Source organism: Trichoderma citrinoviride, assembly GCF_003025115.1.
Source record: "Trichoderma citrinoviride strain TUCIM 6016 unplaced genomic scaffold BBK36scaffold_16, whole genome shotgun sequence".
Lineage (NCBI taxonomy): Eukaryota > Fungi > Ascomycota > Sordariomycetes > Hypocreales > Hypocreaceae > Trichoderma > Trichoderma citrinoviride.
Genome location: NW_020194724.1, coordinates 342,852 through 366,079, shown reverse-complemented (window position 1 = coordinate 366,079; position 23,228 = coordinate 342,852). Strand labels below are relative to the sequence as shown.

Here is a 23,228-nt window from a genome sequence, read left to right as displayed (position 1 = left end):
CAGGTACATAAGATACGAAGTTGCGATGTACAGTACCAGAGGGGACAAGGCATTGGATGGAAGAGATTTGAAGCCCCAGGCAACGGCTAGTAAAATCATGACAGCCGTCAGGGTGGAAATGGAAGAAATAGAAGCATATCCACCGTTCCGTTTCTTCAACTGCAGTGACATCAATGATTGTGCGGCCAAATCCGACAGACAGGAGGAGAGGCCAAGTTTTTAGGCCTTCCTTCAGGCCCCGGTGTTTATACTCCGTCGTCCAAGATTGCACCCCCATCGTCAATTGTGTGAAGTGCAACCTCCATGAGCCAAAGCAACCCTCCCGCAGGCCCTCCTGGGGTCACACTGGTATCACATGCAATGCGCCCCCGAACTCTGCTCTGCTCCCCTCCCCTCCCCTCCCCTCTCTGTAAGGTTCTCGCACATGATGTCTCGCTTGGTTCAACGCAACTGCGACACCTTATTAGGCCATCTAAGACCTCTGCCGAGGCGGTCGATTTCGAGTCAACAGCTCGTCTCGCCAGGACCAGGCCAGCCGCTGCACAAACACGGACACCTTGTCTGCACGTACCTGTACGCGTCAGCCTTGGTTGTTTGCTTGTTCTGGCGGACACTCTGCATGTATTTGGACTTGGCAGCGGCCTATGGTAGAGTAGCCCAGTGCTCTGTGCGAGCAAAGGGCCATTCACAGCGAACGGAGTTGTAGATGATACGGAGGAAGCACGGCATACATATTTAGAAGTTTGAACCCTTTATCCCAACGATGTTATATAAACGGAGGTACGTCGATACTCCTTCCGCTGGACAAGCTGTCAACCGAAACTGAGCCCAAAATGCAGCGACACCCATTTCCTAAATAAACGCCATCAAATTCGCCCATATATCGCAATAACAATGCTTGAGAAGAACATGCCCGGCATTCGCCTTCCTTGTCATGTCCACAACATCGAATCGGCTTCCCATCTTATAGCTCAGAGTCGTTGCACTGCTCTTCTTCCTCATTGGGGTCCTGCCGAGATTGCCAGCTAGCTGAGGAAACGGGCACTGAATCGCCAGAGAGACGCGATGCGTTCTCGGCGCATGGCATTCAGATCGTCAGAGGGCCAGTGAGGCTTTCCCAGGCATTGAATGCCATCACGTCGCCTTGCTTCGTGTTTGAGGTCTCATAGTCTTTTCGACTCGTGGGCAGTCCGTCGTGATTCCAGATCGTGCAGGTGCTCATGTGTCTCATAGCTGATCGAGAAGCTTCCGCCTCCTCCGCTCCAAAAGCTCCATCTGGACCTCCTCCATCGTCGGCAACGCCCATCCATTGCCATCCCCGCTGTCCCCAGGTAACGGTTCCCAGCCATCGGGTACGCCCTGAGGCCCCGACTTCAGAAGATTTGCTGCTGCCTCCCTCTCCTTTTGCGCTTCGTATTCCAGCAGCGCGTCGTCCTCCTCGCCCGGAGCGTAGCCGTAGTACGCCGCATCCACAATCTTCCTCAGGTCTTTGCTGGTTTCGAGCGGTTTGTCTTCATGCTTCTTCGCAGCCGCCGCCTCAAACAGCTCCTTGACGCCAGGCAGCTCCCTCGCCCGTCCAAAGTACTTGTAGCCCTTCCCACCCCCCGGTATCTCCCTCCCCTGCTCGTCGTACATCTTCCCCCCTCCCCTCATGTAGTTTGGCCCGCCTAAATTCCGTATCTGCACCTCCCACATGTGTTTCTCGCGCATCAGCTTGTTGATCTCGTCGTTGAGGTCGCGGATCTGGTAGTCGCTCAGCACGGGGTCCTGGATCCTCGAGACCTTGCGCGAGATCTCCTTGAGGACTTGGCCGCGCCATCTTTCGCATGCGGGGATCGAGTCAACTTCGGTGATGATCTTGGGGCGGCGCGTTCGGCCGGCGTCGATGATGCCTAGGTCTGCTGCTTGGGCTTCGCGGAAGCGAAAGAGCATGGACTGGGCCTTTTCCGAGTTTCGAGCCTGTTGAAAGATATGAGTAGTTGCATACATTGAGAGTTGTGCCAAGCCATTTCATGACAACTCACCATCTTGACGGTGGGGGCTCGGGAGTCAGGGCAAGGTGAAGCTGGTGATGGATTGCTTGACTGGTGGAAGCTCGACTTTGGGAAGTTTGGCCTTGCACATCTGCAGCCTCGCCAAAAGCTACTGTGGCTGGTGTGCACACTAGCCACAATTGAGCCACATTTTTCGGTCTCACGACAGAAAGTCCTTCAATAACTACATGTAGCAATAGAACCCGATTGACGTATTTCCGCGGCGTTGCCGCTGTTGCTTTCTATATCAACACCTTGAAATCCCAAAGGAACTGCACTGATTGGACACAGGCTCTTTTGTCACACCGGGGTGTACCTTATGTGGATTTCCTGCGATATCATGTTCGCTCCCGAGCAAGCAAAAGATCCCCGGCGTGGATGGTCTATCTGTAGGTACTGAAGCGATACGCGAGCAACGCATATGGAATAATGACCATTGTATTCAACGCCGCTGAGTCACAGTGAGACTTGGTTCCTGATCCAATTCCGCCGACGACAACTGGACCGGCCCTTGAGACTAGGATTTCCGCAAGTGATCAATATGCCACAAAGTCCGGAGTTGCATCGGCCGTTGCCCCACTACGGAGCGCATTGCTCTGGATATGGCCAATTCAGAGGTGAGAGCCGGACACGGAGGTGAGACGACCGATTTCAGCATTCAAAGCAATACTCAGCAAGACTCGTATATGTTGACAGATGTTGAATTAGATCGTGGACCAGCAGTGGCAAGATGGCTATAAGAGGATGCCATTCTTCGCGCTTTCGACAATGATTCCACCCACAAACTACCAAGACAGTCGAGCAACAGCATAAGACAACAGACTTCAAGTCGCACCTACACTTACATCCAAGCACTACCATTCCCACCATCTCCCTCTTCCTAGCATCAGATTCCAAACATCACAGGCCCATCTCCAAACATGTCGCACTCCGTCATCTCCCCCGCCATCCTCTACTGGGGCACCCCCGTCGTCCTCGTCTCCTCCGAAAACGAAGACGGCTCCGACAACCTCTGCGCCATCTCCTCCGCCTTCTGGCTCGGCCACCGCTGCATCCTCGGCTTCGCCGCCGAGAGCAAGACGCCGCAAAACATCCTCCGCACCGGCCAGTGCGTTGTCAACCTCCCCGACGACACCATGGCCCGCCACGTCAACCTCCTCGCCGACACGACCGGCACCGAAGTCGTCTCCGCGTCAAAGCTGGACCGAGGCTACTCCTACGTTAAGGACAAATGGTCGCGTGCGGAGCTCACGCCGCAAAAGTCGCATCTCGTGCGTCCGAGACGGATCCTGGAGTGTCCCGTGCAGATGGAGTGCGAGCTGGCCGAGGCTCACCAGACGATGAAGGACTTTCCTGATCTCAAGGGCGTGGTTTTGGCAGTTGAGCTCAAGGTCTTGAGGACTCATGTTGTGGATTCGATTCGCATGCCGGGACATGCCAACCGCATCGACCCCGACAAGTGGAGGCCCATGATTATGTCTTTCCAGGAGTTTTATGGTCTGAACGGCGGGAAGCTGGCGAAGAGCACTTTGGGCAAGGTTGAGGAGGAAAAGTATCGTGGGCTTACGAGGAGTGGTGTTGTCAGGCTGCCTGGTGACGAGGATAAGGAGATGGTCGAAGAGGCTTATGCGCAGGCCAAGGACGGCTTGGACAGTTAGACTGATGGATTGATTTGTTGGGATTGTTGTGACAGCAATAGAGCTCAGGGTAGACTAGACGACTGGAGATAGAACGCGGATATACTCTGTTTGGAATTTGCATGATGGAAATATCGTGTGCACGTTTCCATCGACGGGTAGTGAGTACTCTGGTGAAGAGACATGATCCACAAGGCAGTCATGTAGGCGACGACGTACTAGACAGAAAGGGGAGTCAGTTCCAGAGTGAGTGAATCCTCGACCTATTCTGGACGTGATTGATGATATTGGTAGTACATAGCATAAACATACAACTTCTAATTGCGAATCTGACCCAGGAGATCCGGATCCTCGTACGTCACTTGACCCTGGCTCACATCAGGATATACGTCAAACCTCCTCTGCGTCTCCAAAGGAATGTTCCTACGCGTTTCCAGAATCTTATCCTCGTCCAGCTCGCTCTCAACAATAGCCTCTCCCTCCTCAGCCTCCGCCAACACGGCAGCCATGGGATCGAGAATCATGCTGTGACCCCATGCATGATACGTAGAGTCCAGGTTCCGCGCAGGACTACACATTCCCACGTAAATCTGGTTGTCGACGGCTCGAGCCTGTGCCAACAGCTTCCAGTGAAGAGCACCCGTGACGAGGTTGAACGCACCGGGGTAGATCAAGGCGAAAGCTCCCTTGCGAGCCGCAATGGCCGCGATCTCAGGGAACCGGATATCGTAGCAAATGCCAACGGCAACTTTTCTATATTCGGAGAAGTCGACCAATGTGACCTTGTTGCCTGGGCTGAGAACGTCGGATTCTCTCATGGAGACCTTGCCTGGGATGTTGACGTCGAACAGATGCGTTTTGCGATGTATCGACAGCAAGGCACCATTGGGTCCGAAGATGAGACAAGTGTTGTAAATCTTGCTTGTGGAAGGATCGAGTTCTGGAATGGAGCCCCCGATGAGATAGACGTTATTCTCTGCTGCCATCGCCGACAAGGCGAAATAGGAGGGAGCTTGTTCTCTGATTGGAGGCAGAGGTAGGAGAGGCTCGGCGTATTTGGGGAAATAGGCGGTGCCGTAGGGCGAGTTGAAGCATTCTGGGAGAACAACAATCTTGGATCCTCCTGCAGCGGCTTTTGCCACTTGTGAGGCCGCGTGCTTGAGATTCACGGCCTTGTCAGAGCCGGACAGGAGTTGCACGAGGGCAATTTTGACGGGCTTCTTTAGTATGGTGCCTGCAACGGACGCCATTGTGAAAGCACGGATATTAGATATGGCCTTGAATGGGTGGAAGTCTTCGAGGAGGTAGATGACGAGGAGTCAAGGGTAAGGGTCCAGTTGAGACGAATAACTTCAAGTTCACCGTGTTTGGCTGGGGAATGCAATTGACAACTAAATTGAAGCTGTCAATGAGGCCGATGAATAGAGCGCCTGATATCTGTCGGCTTTTCGGCGTTTTCCTCACCTACACATTGCTCGTCAGTGTTCCGCATCATTCTGGTGTAAGCGTCTTGCTCAATCCAGATGTTGGTCACCAGCGCCCGCATGCTCACCGTCGTCGGCTTATTCCCATTTCCCGACAGCGCCGGTTCCACTCCGCCTCTGCTCTTAGTTACCTGGTGATAAAAGGTGGCTGTTGATGCTTCACTAAGCGTCCGGGTTGGAGAACAGTCACACGACCGAATAACTCTTGAGGATTTTGAACGTACACAAGGTATTTCCATACTTGTACCTCTGCATCTAAATTAATACAATCAATCGAAGCCCAACGACCATTCATCACTCACCTACCCCATAATGGAGCAATTGGAATTCCATGACCCGACAACGCGCTCCGCCTGGCAGCAAACCACGCCCGGCATCGAGGAGTTGATTCTCAACGAGGACAAATCAACAGGCCGCAAGACACTCCTCCAACGATGGCAACCCGGCGCCGCAAACCCCAGCTCAAGTCCCTTTGTGCACACATTCATCGAGGAGATCTACATTGTCGAGGGCGATCTCACGGACAAGACGCTGGGCCAGACGTTTTACAAGGGCATGTATGCATACCGCAACCCGGGCATGGAGCACGGGCCGTGGTCCTCGGAGGGAGGATGCTTGATGTTTGTCACTTGCAGCGGTCATGGCGCATAGAGGTGGGAATTGCGTCGGGGTTGAGTCGGGAGGAGTCGAGGAGGTTTTGCATGGATCAAATCTCGTGTCGCAACGGCAGATATCGGTAGTGCATGTGCCGCACAGGTTGATAGTGGTTACATGGGTTCAACGTTGGCGAATGGATTCATGGAATCAGGAGCTTATAGTCGCCCGAACGATAGTTTGTCATCCAAGGGGGCCCCATTACGGAAATGGGCTCGCAGAATTATATTCCACGTATGACTTGGCTTGTCTGCTCCTAAGAAATAGCAGGCAAGCCCCTTCGAGTCTGTCCAGCCCTCTTCCCTCACCACCGTTGTCAACCTCTCTCGCCAGTATCTGGTGAAAGCGTGTATGAATCTCTTATGACAGCGACAATTGAATGATTTTGACATAAATACTAACGTCTTACCGTGGTCTAGCTGAAAACGGAGGGCGCTCTATCCATATGGAGCCAGCCTTTTTCTCCGCAATTCTCCTTTCCTTGTCTATCCAGCCTTGCGGAGGCCCGGAAAGGCGTTGAATTTCCCCAAACGCCCTGACTCGTCAGAGCCTCAGCTGAACATTTTGGCGACGTCTTGTCCCGAGATCCATCGGAGTCTTCCCCAGATTCCCCAAGATTTAGAACACCGGCCGGCTGGGCCATAGACTGATACTATACATATCGGCAAATTCCCCTGGAAGCATCACGACTGCTCATCCTTCCTCCACACCAAACACGCCATCGAGTATTTCTAATTGCCGACAACTGCCCTTTGTTCGTTATCACAGCCTCTTTCCCCGGGCCCGAGTCGTCCGTGTGAACGGTGGAGGAAAAAATCCCGATCTCAACATGTCGGACTCTATAGTAGTCCAACCAAGAAAGCCGGCCAGCAGAGGCAGCAGACGAGGCCGGAAGCCCACCTCGTGCACGCAGTGCCACCTGAGGAAGCAAAAGTGCGATCGGAACCAGCCGTGCAACCGCTGCTTACAGCGTGGAGTTGCTCACCTTTGCGGCGACTCCACGGCGGCCAATGGAGTGACCAAGGCTTCTGAGACGCCGCAGACCGTGGCTGTCGGTCAGCCTTGTGCTTCCTTGTCCCCGAGGCCCAGGAGAGTCATTCAGCCGCCCATGAGTCCGAGATTGGGGTCGTTGTTTGCAAACAGGGGGTCGAGGGCTTTCTACGGGTCTTCCTACTTTGGACATCAAGTGGCAGCCAGGATATTGAGTGAAGAGGGCCAAGACCTACCATCAGGAATATCACGAGGTCGAGATACACTGCAGTCTTTTCGGGACGAATCAAGTTCGTTTGCCCAGGTTTGGGACCTTCTCGGGCTTTTACCACGTCAAAAGTCCACAGTTGATCGTTTGGTCAACATCTTCCTGGCAGAGGTGAACTGGTCTTTGGATGCAGTTCACGAGGCGACGTTTAGGAGCAGCTATGACGAGTTTTGGGGGAGACGATTTGGATTCGATGACTTGGCCAATGTTGATCTTCGTTGGTTGGGGCTCTTGTTCATCATTTTGGCATTTGGGGTGTTGCTTGATGCACCACCGCGATTGACGCTGGATGTGCAGCGAGAGCGGGAAGAGGCGTCTCTACGATTCTACGTATGTATTCACCAGCTCTTTGATGTACGAGTGAATACGTATAGGCAACGGCTAACATAGTATCGTCCTAAAGTGGGCTGCCAGAAGAGCAATTGTCATTGCTCCATCATTCTACGGAGAAAGCACAGATATTGTGCGGGCTGGACTACTCGTCACACGATATCTCCTCCACACGCGACGGGTTTCGGAGTCGTGGCTGACGATTGGATTCGCGTCACGGATGGGACAAGCCCAGGGGATGCACGTAAGTGCTGCAGGGTTCTATATCTGTTGAACACTACATAAATCGCTTACACGCCATAGGTTGACGGTGAGAGATGGCGAATGTCGCGGAAAGCCACCGAGCAGCGGAGGCGGCTCTGGAGCCACATATACGCCATTGACCGCATGATATCCCTCGCGTTGGGCCGGCCATATGCCATCAACGACGAGTTTTGCCTCACGCACGAGGCTGAAAACGTCTGGTTGGACGACATGGGGGAGGAAGAAGCTGCCTGCGTTGCCCCCCAGCCGCTAAACATGCCAACGCCAAGCGTGTTGTCATTCCTGCTCTACCGGCTTGCCAAAGTCATTGGCAAGATTCAGGAGAAGTGCTTCGGGCTGGAAAGGGCCAGCTACGAAGCTGTTCTTCAGCTCGACGCCGACTTGGTCACGTGGAGCGAGCAGCTGCCACCCTACTTCCGCCTGGACAACCCGGATATCTCAGGGGATGAGGTTCTCAAATTCCTGCCCTGGCACCGACTCTACCTACATACATCATTTCACTTTGCCAGAATCATCCTCCATCGGCCTTTCTTGCTGCGGGAGTCCATCACGGATCGATTCCGAACCAGCCACGAGGCGTGCATGTCCTCGGCGCTGTCTGATTTGAAAATTCGACTTCGCACAATGAATAACTCGACGGCGGACAATCTGCGATGGGCTTTCGGAGCGCACAATCTCTTCAACAGCGCCATGATCCTGGGAATCATTGCCGTGAAGAACCCCCATTCGACACAGGCGGGTGCCATATTGGAAGACCTGGAAGCATACTGCGAGAACATGCATCGAGACCTTTGGCTGAACGAGTTTGGAATGGCGGAGCTCAAGGTCATTGAGCTGTGTATTGCAAAGGCGAGGGACTCGAGGAGCACGCTGACGGGTGTCTACCCGTCTTCTGGGTCCCCGGCCGAACCGCCCGGCTCGAGAGGGAGTAATGCCGTCGATGGTCGTGGGCGACTGCGTCCGCCGGACTTGGAGTCTCCGGCCATGTCTTCGGACATGAGCTCCATCTACTGGCCGACTGTCTGGGAGGACGGACAGTTTTCGTTTCCTGGCGCGGCGGACTTTAGTACGTGGGAGCAGATGATATCAGATATTGCAGAGGATAGCTATGTGGGGCCTATCGGGCAGTAATTGACATACATGCAGGCATCTTGATGCTAACTTCTATGTATCTCTTTCTCAATGTTCTAACAATCCCGTGATAACCTCATAGCCCCTTAACCTCTTGCCTCAATGCAATGCCCATTGGCCTCGGGCTGCTTGAATGCAATCGGGTTTGTCAGCGATCCGAGGCCGTGACTAATTGTGACAAACAATTCATCCCCCTCGACGAGACGGACGGGGGGGTTTCGGCTGACGCCGATTCCGCAGGGGGTCCCGGTTAGGATAATGGTGCCCTTTTGCAGCGTGCAGCCCTGAGACATGTAAGTATTGAAGATACGCATAATCTCAGCTCAACAGCTCGAAAGCTGGAATAACGCTTCTTACCTGGGAGAGAAACGACACAATCTTGGGCACCGTGAAAATCATATCACTCGCCTCGCCCTGCTGCATCACCTGTCCGTTGAGCACCGTCCGCAGCTGCAGCACCGACGGGTCGGGAACCACCCTGGCCGACACGAGCGCCGGCCCGATTGGCGCGAATCCGTCAAAGCCCTTGCCGCGATCCCACTGCGAGACCTCGTTCTGGTGCGTCCGCGCCGTGACGTCGTTGGCGGTCATGTAGCCGAGGACGTATCTCATGGCCTCTTCCTCGGGGACGTCCTTGCAGGTCCTGCCGATGACGACGGCCAGCTCGACTTCGTAGTCGAGGTGGCAGTCGTGGGCGTCGGGGCAGTGGGGGGTGGTGATGGTGCTGGAGGGGTGGTTGATTGTTTCGGTGGCCTTGAGGAAGAGGGTTGGGGTTTTGGGGATGGTGAGTTTCATCTCGGCCTGTTGCGATGGCTTCAGTAACATTGAACTGCCATGCTATGTTGGACTTGACAACTCCTGCGCTTGTGAACTTACGGCATGTTCGCGGTAGTTGAGGCCGATGCAACGTATTGTGCCTGCTTCTTCTGGTCTAAGTGGCGAGAGCACCTGAAACCTCGTTAACGACAAAGCTGGTTCCAGGGGTTGGGCAGCTGTAGCTTTACCCTTTTGACTTGGACAATCTCCTCTGATAGGGCGGCCGAGAGGTCCAGTGCTGAATCGGTTCGGAGGATCCTGGCATGTACGTCCTCGCCACGGTGTAAAGCGATACCAACTAGACCAAATCTGCCGTCAGCTTTCGTCGACGCTTTGGAATCATTGGTAGGACCACGGACTATCGAGTTGTTCGTCTACAGGTTCACCGTATCTCTCCTGCCCGTGGACATCTTCGAAGCGAATCAACCTGTTCCAGACCTAGACGAGAATCAGGCCATATCAGTCAGTTGATACGAAATATATCAGAGTATTGTGGGCGTGATAAGACTTTGGCCGGGGGGTGGTTTGACACTTACAGGCAGGTCGTCTAGCAGTATAGGAGTCATGGCTTGGCGCTGATAGAAAAACAATTCTATGACAACTCGGTTTTGCTTGAGACTTGGTCAAATCTATCAAGCCACGAAACTAGGCTCATCACCATCGCGGCGTTCCTTATCATATAAGAGCTCTCTCCTGTTCTATTTGCCATACCCGGACAAAGGTCTTGGATTTGCTCTTTTTTTCGGGGATTGGAGACCGCCTGCCATCGGGAAATAGATTCCATAGCGCTGACTTCTAGCGGGTGTGAGCGTTGTGCTTGCATGTCGGCTTATTGAGGTCAGCTATCGGCCATTGTCGGGAAATTCAGCTGGTCCAAGTTCGTGATAGAGGCTCTTGCGATAACCGCAACAGGGATTCAAAAGATCTTGTAAGTGGTCTAAGAATACTTCAAATACGGACGGGAGCTTCATCAGGGAAACTTCAATTGGTTCTCATTAACTAAGCATTTCATTTTCAGATCTTTGCTCATACAATGGACGACAAGAAGATTGCAACTGCATCCGACTCGTCTGAACATGGCTCCATCAACAACTCCTCTCAAAATGAGGGAGTGATGCTCCCGGTGGAGAGGGAGACTGTCAAGAGGAAACTCAAAGGGCGGATGATGCAGATGTATGCCCTGGGAGGTACCATTGGAACAGGTCTGTTTGTGGGTATTGGTGGTGGTCTTGCTCAGGCGGGACCCTTGTCGCTGCTGTTGGGCTACTCAATCACTAGTATCTTTATATTTTCTATGGTAAGTGCCAATTTGTCACTGTGATGTTCCATTGGATTACAATATCCCGTTGCAATGTTCCTGACTTTGATAGATGCGATGTCTGGGAGAAATGACTACTTGGTTGCCTCTTCCTGGTGCTACACCAAGGTTCTGTTCACGCTTCGTTGATGATGCACTGGGCTTTGCTGTCGGCTGGAACCAGTGGTATAACTGTGCCATCACGGTCTGCGCAGAAATATCGGCTGCAGCTGCAGTCATCCAGTTCTGGAATGACACCATCTCCGTAAGTGCCAATGCCACCCCCCCTTCAACCAACGGGGCTCCTACACCTACTTCAAAAAGATGTAAGTATGAACTTGCAAGCTAACAGTGTGGATAGCCCGCCGTATGGATCTCCATCATCCTCGTCCTCATCTTCATCTTCAACCTCATCGACGTCGGAGTCTTTGGCGAAGTCGAATTCGTCTTCTCCTGCGTCAAGATTGTGGCCCTAGTTGGTCTCCTCATTCTCTCTCTCGTCATTGACCTGGGAGGCGGCCCAACTCATGATCGACTTGGATTCAGGTAAGCCCTCACACCCACACCATCACCCCCAACTGGTAATCTCTAACACCTCCTTGTTCTCAAGATACTGGAACAACCCTGGCGCCATGGTCGAATACATTGTCGGCGGCGACACCGGCCGCTTCCTCGGCCTCTTCAACGCCCTCGTCAACGCCGTCTTCGCCTTCGCCGGCATCGAAATGATTGCCGTCGCCGCCGGAGAAACAGAGAACCCCCGCCACAACATCCCCAAGGCCGTGAACCGCCTCTTCTGGCGCATCATCTTCTTCTACGTCCTCGGAACGCTCGCCATCGGCGTCATCGTCCCCTACACCGACGACCGGCTCCTGAACGGCGGTGCTGGCGTTGCCAGCTCGCCGTGGGTCATTGGCATCACGCGCGCTGGCATCAAGGTCCTTCCCTCCATCATCAACGCCGTCGTCCTCATGTCTGCCGCCTCGGCTGGAAACGCCCTCCTCTACAGCGGCAGCCGGTATCTCCTTGCCCTCGCCGAGGGTGGCCAGGCGCCCAAGTTCTTGCTCAAGTGCACCAAGAGGGGCGTGCCCATCTACTGCGTCCTCGCCACGGGTTCTCTCGCGCCGCTCACCTACATGGCTGTCAGCGCGGACAGCGCCAAGGTGTTTTCGTGGTTTGCCAATCTCGTGACGACTGCGGCGCTGTTTACCTGGTGCAGCATCTGCCTCGCGTACATTGGCTTCGATCGCGCAATCCGTGCTCAGGGGATCGACCGCAAGAAGGAACTGGCTTTTGGCGGCCTCTTCCAGCCGTATCTCTCGTGGATCAGCCTGGGATTCTTCATCATTGTCATCATCTTTAATGGATTTAGTGTGTTTATCCATGGGCACTGGGATGTGCAAAAGTTTGTGGTGGCCTATGTTGGCATACCGTACGTTTTCCCCCCCTTTTCTCCTTTCACTCTCTCGCCACTGTTTCGTCTTGCTAACATGACCTTTTCTTCAGCATCTTCTTTACGCTATTCTTTGGGTGGAAGATATTCCACAAGACAAAGATGCACAACGCCAATGACATTGATCTTCACACTGGGCGGCAGTTGGATGAGTCTACTGAGTATGAGGGGAAGCCGAAGAACTTGCTCGAGCGGCTCTGGGCTTGGGCTGCATGATGAAGAAAGATGAGCAAGACGATGTACTGTATCCAAACAAATAATCTTGAATATCCAATCAATACGCATGTTAATAATTACTCTGGTCTGTCTGGCGAACTTGACGCCGTGCGCCTATTCTGCCCAAACCCCTGTTGGTGTCTCGCCAGTAAGTATGAGAAGCGTCTGAGAGACTCATGTGCGATACCCAGTGTTCACATTGTAATCTTATAGCTATAACATTTATAAGATCCCGAACCATATGGGTGTGCATACGAGGCTCTCTTCAAGTCAATGATCTCTCTCTATGCAATCGCTTAGCAGTCTATATCCCCGGTTCATATCGTAAACCCAAGATGCTCTCTCTCATCGTGTGTAATCCTCCCCCACTCCAACAGCAACCGAAACATGTAAATCTGCATATCCTCTTTCCTCAGCGCCCTTTGCGCCCACTCCCTCCCCTGCTCTGCAATCTTCTTGGCCATGGCCGGTCCCTCATCACCATCCTTGTCATCAGCACCTCCTCTCATGAAGAACTCCAAAACAGACCAGAATCCCGGTCCGAGCCTGACGTCCACGGGAACATAATGGTGCCAGCCCTGGAGCCTCTCGTCGTACCAGGTGCGAAAGAGGGCTGCGCGATAAGGCAAGCTACGACTCTCCAAGAAGGGCAGAAAGCGGCCGCTGAATCCTGCGCCGTCCATGTCGAATAAATGTCGGTATCGCCAGTGCTCTTCAAACGGGACACTGGGGGGAAGCTCGTTCACCTCTTGAGATGTTGAGTCATTCTCCATGGTGGCAAGGCCCCATTTCTTATAGGTTTCCGACTCAGCAGCACAATCTCTCCCATCACACTTGGATATCTCTCCCGTAAAGGAGACATTGATTCTTAAACTTTCAGCGTCAGAACGTTGCAAAGCCACAGTCTCCTCATACGCTTCATGCACGAACCGCGGCCGCAAGAAGCCCGGCCACCGTCCATGGGCTGAGAATCCGTCTGATCGCGATCCTCGCCAGAACAGGGCGTTCTCCTTGTCTTCCCACTTTACACCACTGTCCTCCTTGAAAGCACTTTTCTCATCAAAGTTCCATGGCGAAGGGATCAAGATATCTGAGAAGCCACCGACACGTGCTTGACTGAAGATGGGTAACAGTTCACTTGTCCGCACCATGGCGGACGGGGAATTCAGGAAGCCCGATAGATAGGCGACGTCGGGTTGATGGCACAGCTCGTGAGCGAGAGAAACATTTGCCAGCAGCGCACCGCCGGTCGTTGGCACGGAATGCGGCTTGAGACAGTTGACGCAGGTTGTGCTCCAATCCCACCAGCGGCTGTTACGGACGACTGAGTCTTGTGGGCAGGCAGCAGCAACAAAGTCGTAGAAGATGGGCGTCCGAATGTCGTCTGTGAAGCTGGGATCGATTTCGTCTTTCCCGCCGTTCGTTCCCCGGGGGAGAGGCTCCGCAAAGTCTTCGGGCCATGGAGACTGTGGAAAGTGGCTGTCAGGCCAGGTTTTCTGTTCCTCATTGCTCGTCACTTTTGCTCTTTCTTGCCGCCCCCTGCTTCTGAGCCACTCCATGCGCTCATGTGGCACTACCATGCGGCACTCATCAGCCAAGTTGATGGCAATATCCAGGTCCGGTAGCCACTGGGCAAAAGGCTCAATCATCCTCTGCAGAGAATCCGCCATCCAGCGATGCGATCCCGGTATGTGCGGCGACTGCTCCACGGATCCATTGCGGATGCGCACGCCGCCCATCTCCGTACTTGCGTAGGCAAAGAGAGACGCCGTCTGCTCCCGGAGACTCGCAGGGTCCACCGCCCAGAAGGGGAGCAAGTCGTCGTTGATCTGGTCGAAGTCGTCGATGACGGCGGAGTTGTGCTCTCGCGCAAATTCGTACCACTTGTCGAAATTCGGCGGAGGCGGGATTGTGTATCGTCTGGTGTACTCTTTGACGGCGTCGGCTAGGGAGTTGCTGAGGGAGGCTTGGGATTCCCATACTAGGGACGACGTGGATGCTCCTGTCATGAGGGACTTGAGGGCTCTATCGATCGGGATCAGAGCGGGATATCCAGAGACGATGAGGTTGAGGACCGCTACCGAGGCTAGGAGCGCAAATCCAGAGCTGCATACAATGAGCCAATTGAAGAGGCTCCGTGATGTTGTAGAGTCCATAGTATGGTGAATCCCAACAGCAAGATACCACAAAGGCAACGCTAAAGCAACTGCCAAAGTTGCATGTTTCGCAAGTTCACCATAAGCTGCAGGCGATAGCAGCGGTATCACCTTGAGCACAGGGATCCGTGAGCCCGTAAATGAGGCAGTCACGAGAAGAAGAGCGAGACAAGATGGATCCAAAGACGACAGCAACGTCAAAGCAGAGAGCACACCAGCCGTAGCAAGAAGTCCATCGAAGGCAAAGTCTCGACAGTCGACAGCCCGAAAGCGAAACGCCAGGGAAAACTCCGAGTCAGACAGCCAGGAGGGGAAGCATAGCAGCAGAATCATTCCCGCTGCGGCAAGGCAGAGTTTGCCCATGAACTTGGAGATGTCGACATCATCGTCTGCGGCGGTGCGGGCCAGATGGGCCGTGTGGCTTATTATGGCGGCGTCAAGGAGGCAGTTGATGAGCTGGATCGACGGCACAAAGCGCTCCCAACGCCATCCGATGGGACACACAGTTCCAGTGGGAATGTTGGAGCTTCCCTCTGCTGAGATGATGAATAATGGCCATGCCGCGGCAATGAAGGTAAAGATTATTTGTGATTTCGAGGGCGTCGACCACAACGGCTGTTTCTTATGAAGTCGAGGCCATATCGCCTCCCAAATGAACGAAAACAGGGGCAGAAATGCCTGTGTGACATGATTTAGTTTGGGGGGGGGGGGGGGGGGGAAACAGCTTATATATGAGGCGAGACTCACCTCTATGCCGGGCCGTGAACATTGCGTAGTCCGAATGACGGCCCAGTATAACAACGTTCGAAGTCCTATGCAACATAAAAGGAAAGGGAATGATGGATGGATGTGTCGAATGTTTTCGAGCCCAATCCTGGTGTACTTGACAGTTTTACTCGTAGGAGGTATGATATCAGCTGAGGTCTTGTGATTTGCAATGACCGTCAGGCTTTGAAGATTGCTCTGCCGACTCCAGTAGTACTCGGACGCAAGCAGCGCAAACGCAATGAAGAGAAGCGTGACGATGGTGAAGTGAACAGGACGCTCTGCTGGTCAGTCAGAACTATCGCGACACTGAAAGACGCCGCTTCTCGGCGCTGATAAGGTGTGGCTTTCATACCAAATGAGGCGCTAGTATAATATCTAATGGAAAGCAAATATGTCGATAATGATAGGCATCTTGAGTGAAGGCGTTCAGTATATGGTCGGGTGCGAGGTTGCATGCCGCTATGGGATAGAGTTTCGATATGCTTACATTAAAGCCAGTGGATGATACGCGGCGCCTCGCATCTTGTACCCCAAGACAGCCCACGTGTCGAAGAGGGACAAAGTTGCGGGATACGCCGTCTCAGGGGCTCGAGGCAAGGGGTGTGAGGGTCAGACCACCTGCTGTGAGCGTGAGCAACTCGCGGCAACCTGAGGAGCGGCAGCTGTCTACACATGAGGAGCAATTCTCATACAGAATGAGAGAGATGAGAAGATGCGAAAGTGTCGACATGAAAACAAGTTGGCGATCAGGCTATCGATTCTGTCAACGGGAACCACATATTACCCCTGTCGATGGGACTCGTTCGGGTCTAGTCGAGACAGCGTCAGCCACAGAATGGGTCCAGCGAGTCTTTCAGCGGTTCAACATCGATGTGATCCAACAACTTCCGATGATGTCGAGGCCGAATCCCCAAGCCAGTAGTTCCTCATCATGGGAGTTGGTGTTCTGGAAGGCCTGACGTCCAGCAGCATATTCGCACCGTCAGCCATGTCTTTTTTCCTTGCTTTTCTTCGTCATGCCGCGTTTAATGTGATCCTCGCCCTGCCTCGGCCGGGCATCGCCATAGTTGCTGACCTCGCCAGACAAATATATCCTGGCAAGCCGTTACCCCCGATCTATATCCATGTCTGCCAAGAACATACCATCCGAAGCAAAGCGGGCACTCTGCTCTCTCTTAGAGAGAAGATGGAGATGCTACTGAGGACTTTTGTTCCGAACATCAAATGCTACGCCATTAGGTTATGCTTATCCAGCTACCCCGTATCTTGGCCCGGCAGACAGCATGTCACCATCGACTGCGAAAGGTACCATTCGCTTTATCTAGCTGCCAAGTCTCATCCCGATTGGAGCACCGCTTCACTGCCGCCGGCCGTTATCCCGGATGAAGCAGGTGTGAATACCTAGAAGTAGAAAGCCGGATAAACACAACAACAAGCATAAAAGTAGCGATCGATAGGCGATGGACATCTCGAATGGACAGGCATCTTGGGGCGGGGTTGAATGATGTCGACGTTTGAATGAGATGATGATTGGGTAACACCGATAAGATGGAAACTTATATAAAGACGAGGGAGGACACCATCTCGACATGCAAGACTGGTTGGAGTCCTTCACAACCAGAAGTCTCTACCAGACTGGAAGGAGAATGGCCCTCTCCATACACAGACGCAGTCGCCTAGCGATGGGCGTATCTGCCTTTGCCTCAGCCCTCTTGATCGGACTACTCAGCTCCCCCGTCGAAGCAGCGATCAAGACACCATGGGGCGAGCCGTTCAAACCAATTGACCCTCAAGAATGGGTCAACCCCGATGACATGACCTGGGACGACTACAAAGCACCGCCGGGCACTCAATGGAACGACCCATCCAAGAGAGGCGCCAGCCGCAACTTCAACATCGCTCTGATAGCCGTAGACTACTCAGACGAGACCTTTGTCGTCACGCGAGAGCCCAACTCGACCGTCTTTGGCAATCCCTTGCCATTGGTGTCTGGCATCGAGAGAGAAGATGTGCTGGCCTACTATCGCGACCTGCTCAACAAGCCCAGCGATCTCAACCGCGGCCACACACTGCACGAGTACTGGATGGGCGATTCACACGGCCGATACGGCGTCGACTTGACATCCTTTGGGCCGTATCGCATGCCCCGTCTGTCGTACGCATACGGCATAGACAGTGGCTTCAATCCCGGAGCGTGTCCTGTGGATGGCGCCTGTGATCAAGACATCCGAACGGATGCCTATGCGGCATGGCGTGCTGAAGTGGGCAACGACACCAGCAACTCCTTTGAGCTGGTGTTTATCCTCTCCGCGGGACAAGACGAGTCGTCTACGTGGCAAGAGTTTGGCGAGATGAGGTTCTCGTCTCCTGAAGACGTCCCCGCAGAGTTTGGACCTCCTCAGAGTGCCAACGGTACGGCGCTGCCAAATTACGCATCGACGAGATATGTCCCCTGGACATCGTGGGCGTCGGCATCGACCATCTGGCCGAACGCGGGCGGCGGTTCGTCGACGCAGTGCGAGAGTTCTGGTATGGGCACGTATGCCCACGAGCTGAGCCACTTGCTCAACATTGGCGACAACTACAACAACCCGTCCGGCATCCCGCTGCGACGAGACTACACCGGCCCGTACTCGATGATGTCCCGCGGGTCGTTTAACGGTCCCGGCGGTCCGCACACGCGATACCAGATTCCAGCGCTTCAGGGAGGCTCTTTGGGATCGTTGCATACGGTTCGAGATAAGCTCGTGCTCGGGCTCATCTCCAACGACAGCATAGTCCGGATATCGAGAGATGCTCTGGCGGAATCTGGCCCGGTCGTGGCTACGATCACGGCGCGATCTGTCGTGTCCGACCTCATCGGGCTGAGAGTTGACATGGACCAAGATCTGTCACCGGCGTGCAATATTTCTACTGACGTGTTCTGTGACGGAGGCCGTTACAACATGTACGACCTCGAAGTGATTGATCGCATGGGTGCCGATTCATTCCAGCCCGATTCAGGCGTCATGATCAGCAAGTCCAAGACCAGCAACAGCCAGCCCTTCCAGTGGACCATCGACGCCAATCCCGAAGACATCGAACTCATCGACTTCATTCGACCGAATGGAACCGCCGCCATGATCACCCTGGGCGACTATCGCCAACTGGCCGACGCATTGTTCCACGCCGGCACCGACTCGGGGAGCAAGTACGAGTACGTCGACGAGGCAAACGGCCTTCACTTTTACATCCTCGACGTCCACCGTGACGACGTCGGCGTGCTCTCTTACACCGTCGGGGCGCGATCCCTGACCGACAACAGCACAAGCGAGTACGGCATCGAACTGACGTCTGGAGTCCCCTTTACCTTTGGAGAAGCCACCACGCCAACCACCGGCGGCATCTTTTGCGAATTCGAACTCACAAACAACGGCACGTACGCCGGCTCGAGTGATGGCCACGCGCAAGTCCAGGCAGAGCACCTCGAGTGGGAGATTTTCCGCTTGGAGGCCGAGGTCGAGGGCGCTGGATGGGAGGCCGCGCTGCCGAATGCTGTGGTTCCTGTGAGGTATGGGGAGACGGCGAAGGCGTACGTGGCGGTTGGCGCGGAGGGTGATGCGGAGGATGGGATGGGGGTCGTGACGCTGAGGGCGACGTCGGAGTCTGATCCGAGGGTTGTGGCGACGGCGAGTTGTGAGGTGAAGAAGAGTACGTGTGGCTGAGTTAATGAGAGGCATGAGTATTGCTATCGTGTCTCAAGTTGATTAGGATTAATATCAATGGTCGTCTAAAGCGATAGAATGGCTCCTACATACCTGCAATCGTCAGCATGTTAAACAAGCTTTTTGCCTTTGACATAGATGCGAGTGAGACAGAGCCCAAGTGCAAGGTATTTTCAATGTTACATGTAGGTAGGTAGGTAGGTAGAGATCGCGGGCCATGTCACTCAGCGTTCACGGCAGGGATATCCTCATAACTAAACCTTGAACAGAGCACATCAGGTTTCAACACCACCTCAAGAAAATAAAAATCAGCTGAATGAAAGAGAGACCTCAATAGGTAACACGTACGTAACAAACAGATAGCGCTGTTGCATGCCCAGGCAGCTCGTATTCTGTAATTGGCATGCGTGCCGATTGGTCTGGACTGATTGCTGACAACTTGAAGCTTCTACGAAACGCCTACCGGGTACTCAACAATCTACACTTTGCTTGGAAGTCGCTCTTGGAGAAACAGATATAGAATCGGCCTCGACAGCTGTTGGAGATTATGCGCAGACCTAATGCCAATCAGTAGTCGAGGTTGTGAGGAGAGGGTCTTCCAAAAATCCATATGCCCTTGGCTTGGGTATAGTACAACACCTAATATACTGCATAGCCCTGATCGATACGAAGACGCTTTCATCCCGAAATGCCTCAGTAGACCATTTGTGCGACAGTGTCTTACTCGGATGCCAGCATTATAGAGTTCAACGAGCTGTCTCAGATCAGTAGTTTGCAAGTTGGGTTGGCAGCACGCACACACAAAGTGAGAGTGCAGACAAAGGTGGAAATGATTCACAGGGACAAGCCTCGGCAATCTCGAACAGGGATGCGCCAAGAAAAGAGCCAAAAGCCAAATCGACTTTGACTTGACATCCTTTTGTTCGATTTTCTGATGGCAGCAGCAGCAACCCCAGCCACAATGCCATCTTCATGCACATCTCATGGATTCGCTTCGTATTTCAACTTCAATCCGCGGCCGACATGTCGTCTTGTATAACAAGGTACCAGCGCGCTGACACGAAGACAGCGTGTACAACCAGGTACCGGTACCCGGTGCGGCTCTCGAGCATCTCAAGTCCTGATCCTTAACGCCTAGCGGCCCTAAACAAGGCTGGTCAAATCAGAACCTTGTTCGAGGCATCACGATGTCGTAGTACAGGGACTTGTATAGCCTACCTATCCAGTTGGATCACAGTTGGGTAGCATCGCAGTCCTTTGAAACAAGCATCCTCCGAGTTTCTCACTCTTTGTCTCTTCAGCCTTTCAATAACCAAGGTAATTACTCAACTCGGCCCCCTTTCGTCGTTTGCGGGTCGAGACGAAATTTGTCGTGCGACGCTAAAACCGTGGATAATCCCGGCCTCAATTTCTTAATTCTTATTCAATCCCGCCCCAGCCATTGGATCGCCTCCCTACCGATTGCACTGCAATTGCCCACTAGCGCCGTCGCGCGCATCCTCGCCTCAGCTGGCCAACTTCCCACCTCCAACCTCGTACAGGGAACAAAGAAGCAGCATCTTGTGCCACCGCCCATCGCCCGTCCCGCTCGGCCCAGGGCGTCTCCCTCTCCTCTCCTCCCTCTCCCTCCGCCCTCGCTGGGACCGACCCCGACCCCGACCCGACCCGACCAGAGGCACGCCACAACTCTCGAAGCATGCTGAGCCTTAGCAACAAGCACATCGTGCACGCGCTGCTCGGTGCCTCGCTCGTCTTTGTGTCGCTGCTGGTCTACGTCTGGAACTTCCACCTGCTGCCCGGCGATGGCTTCGGACACCACCGGGGCGGACCCCACGACCGCGACGACGACATGTGCCCCAGGGGCTCGCGGCGGCATGGAAACACCACCTACTGCGTGCCCCGGGAGATTGGCGGCGTCCGGTGGAAGCTCCCGTCCGACGCGACCAAGGTCATGGGCCTGATCTTCTACGGCCGCCGATCAACGGTCTCTATCCTCGACTGCTATCTCAAGGTACGGACTGCTCTGGGCGCAACTCGGTTGCGGAAATCTCTGGCTTCTGCTAACGCAATGGCAACCTGTAGCGCAATCTGGCCAAGAACGGCGGCATCCTCGACGGCGTCATCTTCCTCCAGCGCACAGACGACGCAGACGATCTCAAGTTCCTGAAAAAGCTGCTTGCGAGCGAGCCCGCCTACGAGAAGTGGGAGGTTGACATGTCCGAGGGCGGCTTTGGCTCGTCATACGACCGCATCCAGGACGACGTTCTCTATGTCAAGATGGACGACGATATTGTACGAGCCCTGGAACAAGCAGAATGCCCCGGAAATAGGCGGTGCCGAGTCCTTGTGCTAACATGTGCCGTCAGGTGTACATCGAAGACTCTGCCATTCCCTCCATGGTCACGACCCGAGCCGAGCATCCAGAATTCTTCGTCGTCTCCTCAAATGTCATCAACCAGCCCCTAATCAGCTGGATACACTGGAACCTCGGCGTCGTCAGACCCTACCTCCCCGAGCTGAACAAGGCGTATCCCGCTCCCAAGCCCGGCGAAAAGCTGGACTGGCGCCCTTCCATGCTGCCCTCGTGGCAAGGCAGCGACGATTTCGAAGTGAGCGAGTGGAATCCCCCGGACCACCAAAAGCACCGATGGCTGCCTATCAAGGGTCACACGGACCACATCCTCGACCGCACCCCCATCGTGGAGACAGAGTACGACCCGTTTGGACCCGGATGGAAGAAGTGGCAGGTTGCCGCCCAGGAGCACTACAGCCTGTTTGAGAATATCGAAAACGACAGCCTGCGCCAGTATCGCTTTGGAACATGGGATTTCCAGCTTAAGCGCATGGGCATCCAATTTATTGCCATGATGGGTAAGGACATCAACTTAGCCAAGCCCATTGCGGCCGATGACGAGCACCATTTTGCCGTCACCATGCCCGAGCAGACCGGCAGACGTAGGCCTCTCCCTTACGCACCCCTTCCTAGGTCATTGACTTACTGACGCCCTACAGATGCTGTTGCTGATGGCGGCGGCGTGGTCTCACACTTCAGCTTCGGAGCGCAAGCCGGCGACGAAAGGATCGAACAGACCGACGTCCTCGACCGCTACCGAGTCTACGCCGAAGAAAACATCTGCAAGGGGCCCATGCTCTGGGATCCTATTCTCGATAACCACGACGAATCATAATCTGTGGATGCCTACTCGCTTTCACCTTCTTTTTCGACGATGCATGTATTATGTACATCCCCCTTTTCTCGAATTCTCGGAGCGATGCTTTCAATGGCGAATCTGGAGTCTGGGGCATTACTTGGCAATGGTTTCTCGCGTTAGACGGTCTTTGGAACACCAAAAAAACTTGTAAAAATGGGAGGAGTGTTTGGGATGGGCGGGAGGTGCGATGGATGCTGGGTTGGCTTTTGCTTTTTCGTTTTCTCTTTTTCTTCCTGTTGATCTGGGCCGATACCCTTGCCGCCAGACAGCAGAAGCAAAGAACATACCTCTTAATACCGGAAATGTCGGCATGGGTGTATATGGACCTAGATAGGCACATGTCGTCTGTAGACAAAAAAAGACCTATCTGGATATAAGTTGCATGGTTTAGGGTTATATTCATGCATTGAAGCGCGTATAGTCTGTTGTGCTTTGATTGGAATGTGTGAAATATCGGTTGGCGGTATGTTTGCCCAAACTCTGATGGCCTTTATGTTTGCTCGTTTGGAAGAGCTTCCTTTGTCTGTGTGTCAGATGAAAAGGATTCTGCTGACCTTCACTTTCAAATCACTTTTGGTAGAGGTACGTACCTCGGTTCTCGGCCAGGTGTTGCCAGCTGCTCCCGTCAGGCATCGAGAGCCTTGCGCACATCTTTCTTGACGGCTAAATATCATTCGTTTTTCTCTTCTCTTCATCTTACTTCTTTCGAATTATTCTTTCATCAAGTATTCTACATCGTCAAACGCGCTTCCAACCCTGTTTCGACTTCAGTATCGTCGCTATGCTGCTCGCTGCGTCATGGCGACGGCCAGCCT

The 23,228-nt window shown here is 53.8% G+C and overlaps 10 protein-coding genes across 10 annotated transcripts; 6 read left to right on the top strand and 4 right to left on the bottom strand.

The window, feature by feature from the left end:
- Positions 1–1,220: 1,220 nt before the first annotated feature.
- On the bottom strand, positions 1,221–2,027 carry BBK36DRAFT_1184591 (Isy1-like splicing factor; the record flags this gene model as incomplete). Its single annotated transcript, XM_024896403.1, has 2 exons — positions 1,221–1,959; positions 2,025–2,027. The coding sequence occupies 2 exons, from the start codon at positions 2,025–2,027 to the stop codon at positions 1,228–1,230; spliced, it is 735 nt and encodes a 244-aa protein (XP_024745947.1). The 3' UTR covers positions 1,221–1,227.
- Positions 2,028–2,953: 926 nt separating this feature from the next.
- On the top strand, positions 2,954–3,691 carry BBK36DRAFT_1128940 (hypothetical protein; the record flags this gene model as incomplete). Its single annotated transcript, XM_024891685.1, has 1 exon — positions 2,954–3,691. The coding sequence occupies one exon, from the start codon at positions 2,954–2,956 to the stop codon at positions 3,689–3,691; it is 738 nt and encodes a 245-aa protein (XP_024745946.1).
- Positions 3,692–3,987: 296 nt separating this feature from the next.
- Positions 3,988–4,920, bottom strand: BBK36DRAFT_1128684 (carbon-nitrogen hydrolase; the record flags this gene model as incomplete). The annotated part of the gene is made up of 1 exon (XM_024891647.1): positions 3,988–4,920. One exon carries the CDS (start codon positions 4,918–4,920, stop codon positions 3,988–3,990), a length of 933 nt encoding a protein of 310 aa, XP_024745945.1.
- A 546-nt stretch (positions 4,921–5,466) lies between these two features.
- BBK36DRAFT_1128740 (hypothetical protein) lies at positions 5,467–5,805 on the top strand (the record flags this gene model as incomplete). The annotated part of the gene is made up of 1 exon (XM_024891657.1): positions 5,467–5,805. One exon carries the CDS (start codon positions 5,467–5,469, stop codon positions 5,803–5,805), a length of 339 nt encoding a protein of 112 aa, XP_024745944.1.
- An 832-nt stretch (positions 5,806–6,637) lies between these two features.
- BBK36DRAFT_1128542 (hypothetical protein) lies at positions 6,638–8,791 on the top strand (the record flags this gene model as incomplete). The annotated part of the gene is made up of 3 exons (XM_024891628.1): positions 6,638–7,396; positions 7,470–7,640; positions 7,700–8,791. The coding sequence occupies 3 exons, from the start codon at positions 6,638–6,640 to the stop codon at positions 8,789–8,791; spliced, it is 2,022 nt and encodes a 673-aa protein (XP_024745943.1).
- An 86-nt stretch (positions 8,792–8,877) lies between these two features.
- BBK36DRAFT_1144629 (hypothetical protein) lies at positions 8,878–10,173 on the bottom strand (the record flags this gene model as incomplete). The annotated part of the gene is made up of 6 exons (XM_024893689.1): positions 8,878–9,075; positions 9,149–9,592; positions 9,668–9,739; positions 9,796–9,905; positions 9,967–10,045; positions 10,144–10,173. 6 exons carry the CDS (start codon positions 10,171–10,173, stop codon positions 8,878–8,880), a joined length of 933 nt encoding a protein of 310 aa, XP_024745942.1.
- Positions 10,174–10,721: 548 nt separating this feature from the next.
- On the top strand, positions 10,722–12,573 carry BBK36DRAFT_68326 (amino acid transporter; the record flags this gene model as incomplete). The annotated part of the gene is made up of 5 exons (XM_024898508.1): positions 10,722–10,904; positions 10,978–11,169; positions 11,266–11,450; positions 11,515–12,336; positions 12,411–12,573. The coding sequence occupies 5 exons, from the start codon at positions 10,722–10,724 to the stop codon at positions 12,571–12,573; spliced, it is 1,545 nt and encodes a 514-aa protein (XP_024745941.1).
- Positions 12,574–12,890: 317 nt separating this feature from the next.
- BBK36DRAFT_1172382 (glycosyltransferase family 90 protein) lies at positions 12,891–16,019 on the bottom strand (the record flags this gene model as incomplete). The annotated part of the gene is made up of 7 exons (XM_024895718.1): positions 12,891–14,097; positions 14,128–14,529; positions 14,563–14,779; positions 14,810–15,407; positions 15,618–15,775; positions 15,850–15,908; positions 15,985–16,019. 7 exons carry the CDS (start codon positions 16,017–16,019, stop codon positions 12,891–12,893), a joined length of 2,676 nt encoding a protein of 891 aa, XP_024745940.1.
- Positions 16,020–17,179: 1,160 nt separating this feature from the next.
- Positions 17,180–19,201, top strand: BBK36DRAFT_1128503 (M6 metalloprotease; the record flags this gene model as incomplete). Its single annotated transcript, XM_024891622.1, has 1 exon — positions 17,180–19,201. The coding sequence occupies one exon, from the start codon at positions 17,180–17,182 to the stop codon at positions 19,199–19,201; it is 2,022 nt and encodes a 673-aa protein (XP_024745939.1).
- A 1,696-nt stretch (positions 19,202–20,897) lies between these two features.
- On the top strand, positions 20,898–22,454 carry BBK36DRAFT_1136503 (hypothetical protein; the record flags this gene model as incomplete). The annotated part of the gene is made up of 4 exons (XM_024893001.1): positions 20,898–21,212; positions 21,284–21,493; positions 21,568–22,156; positions 22,214–22,454. 4 exons carry the CDS (start codon positions 20,898–20,900, stop codon positions 22,387–22,389), a joined length of 1,290 nt encoding a protein of 429 aa, XP_024745938.1. The 3' UTR covers positions 22,390–22,454.
- Between the last annotated feature and the right edge of the window lie 774 nt (positions 22,455–23,228).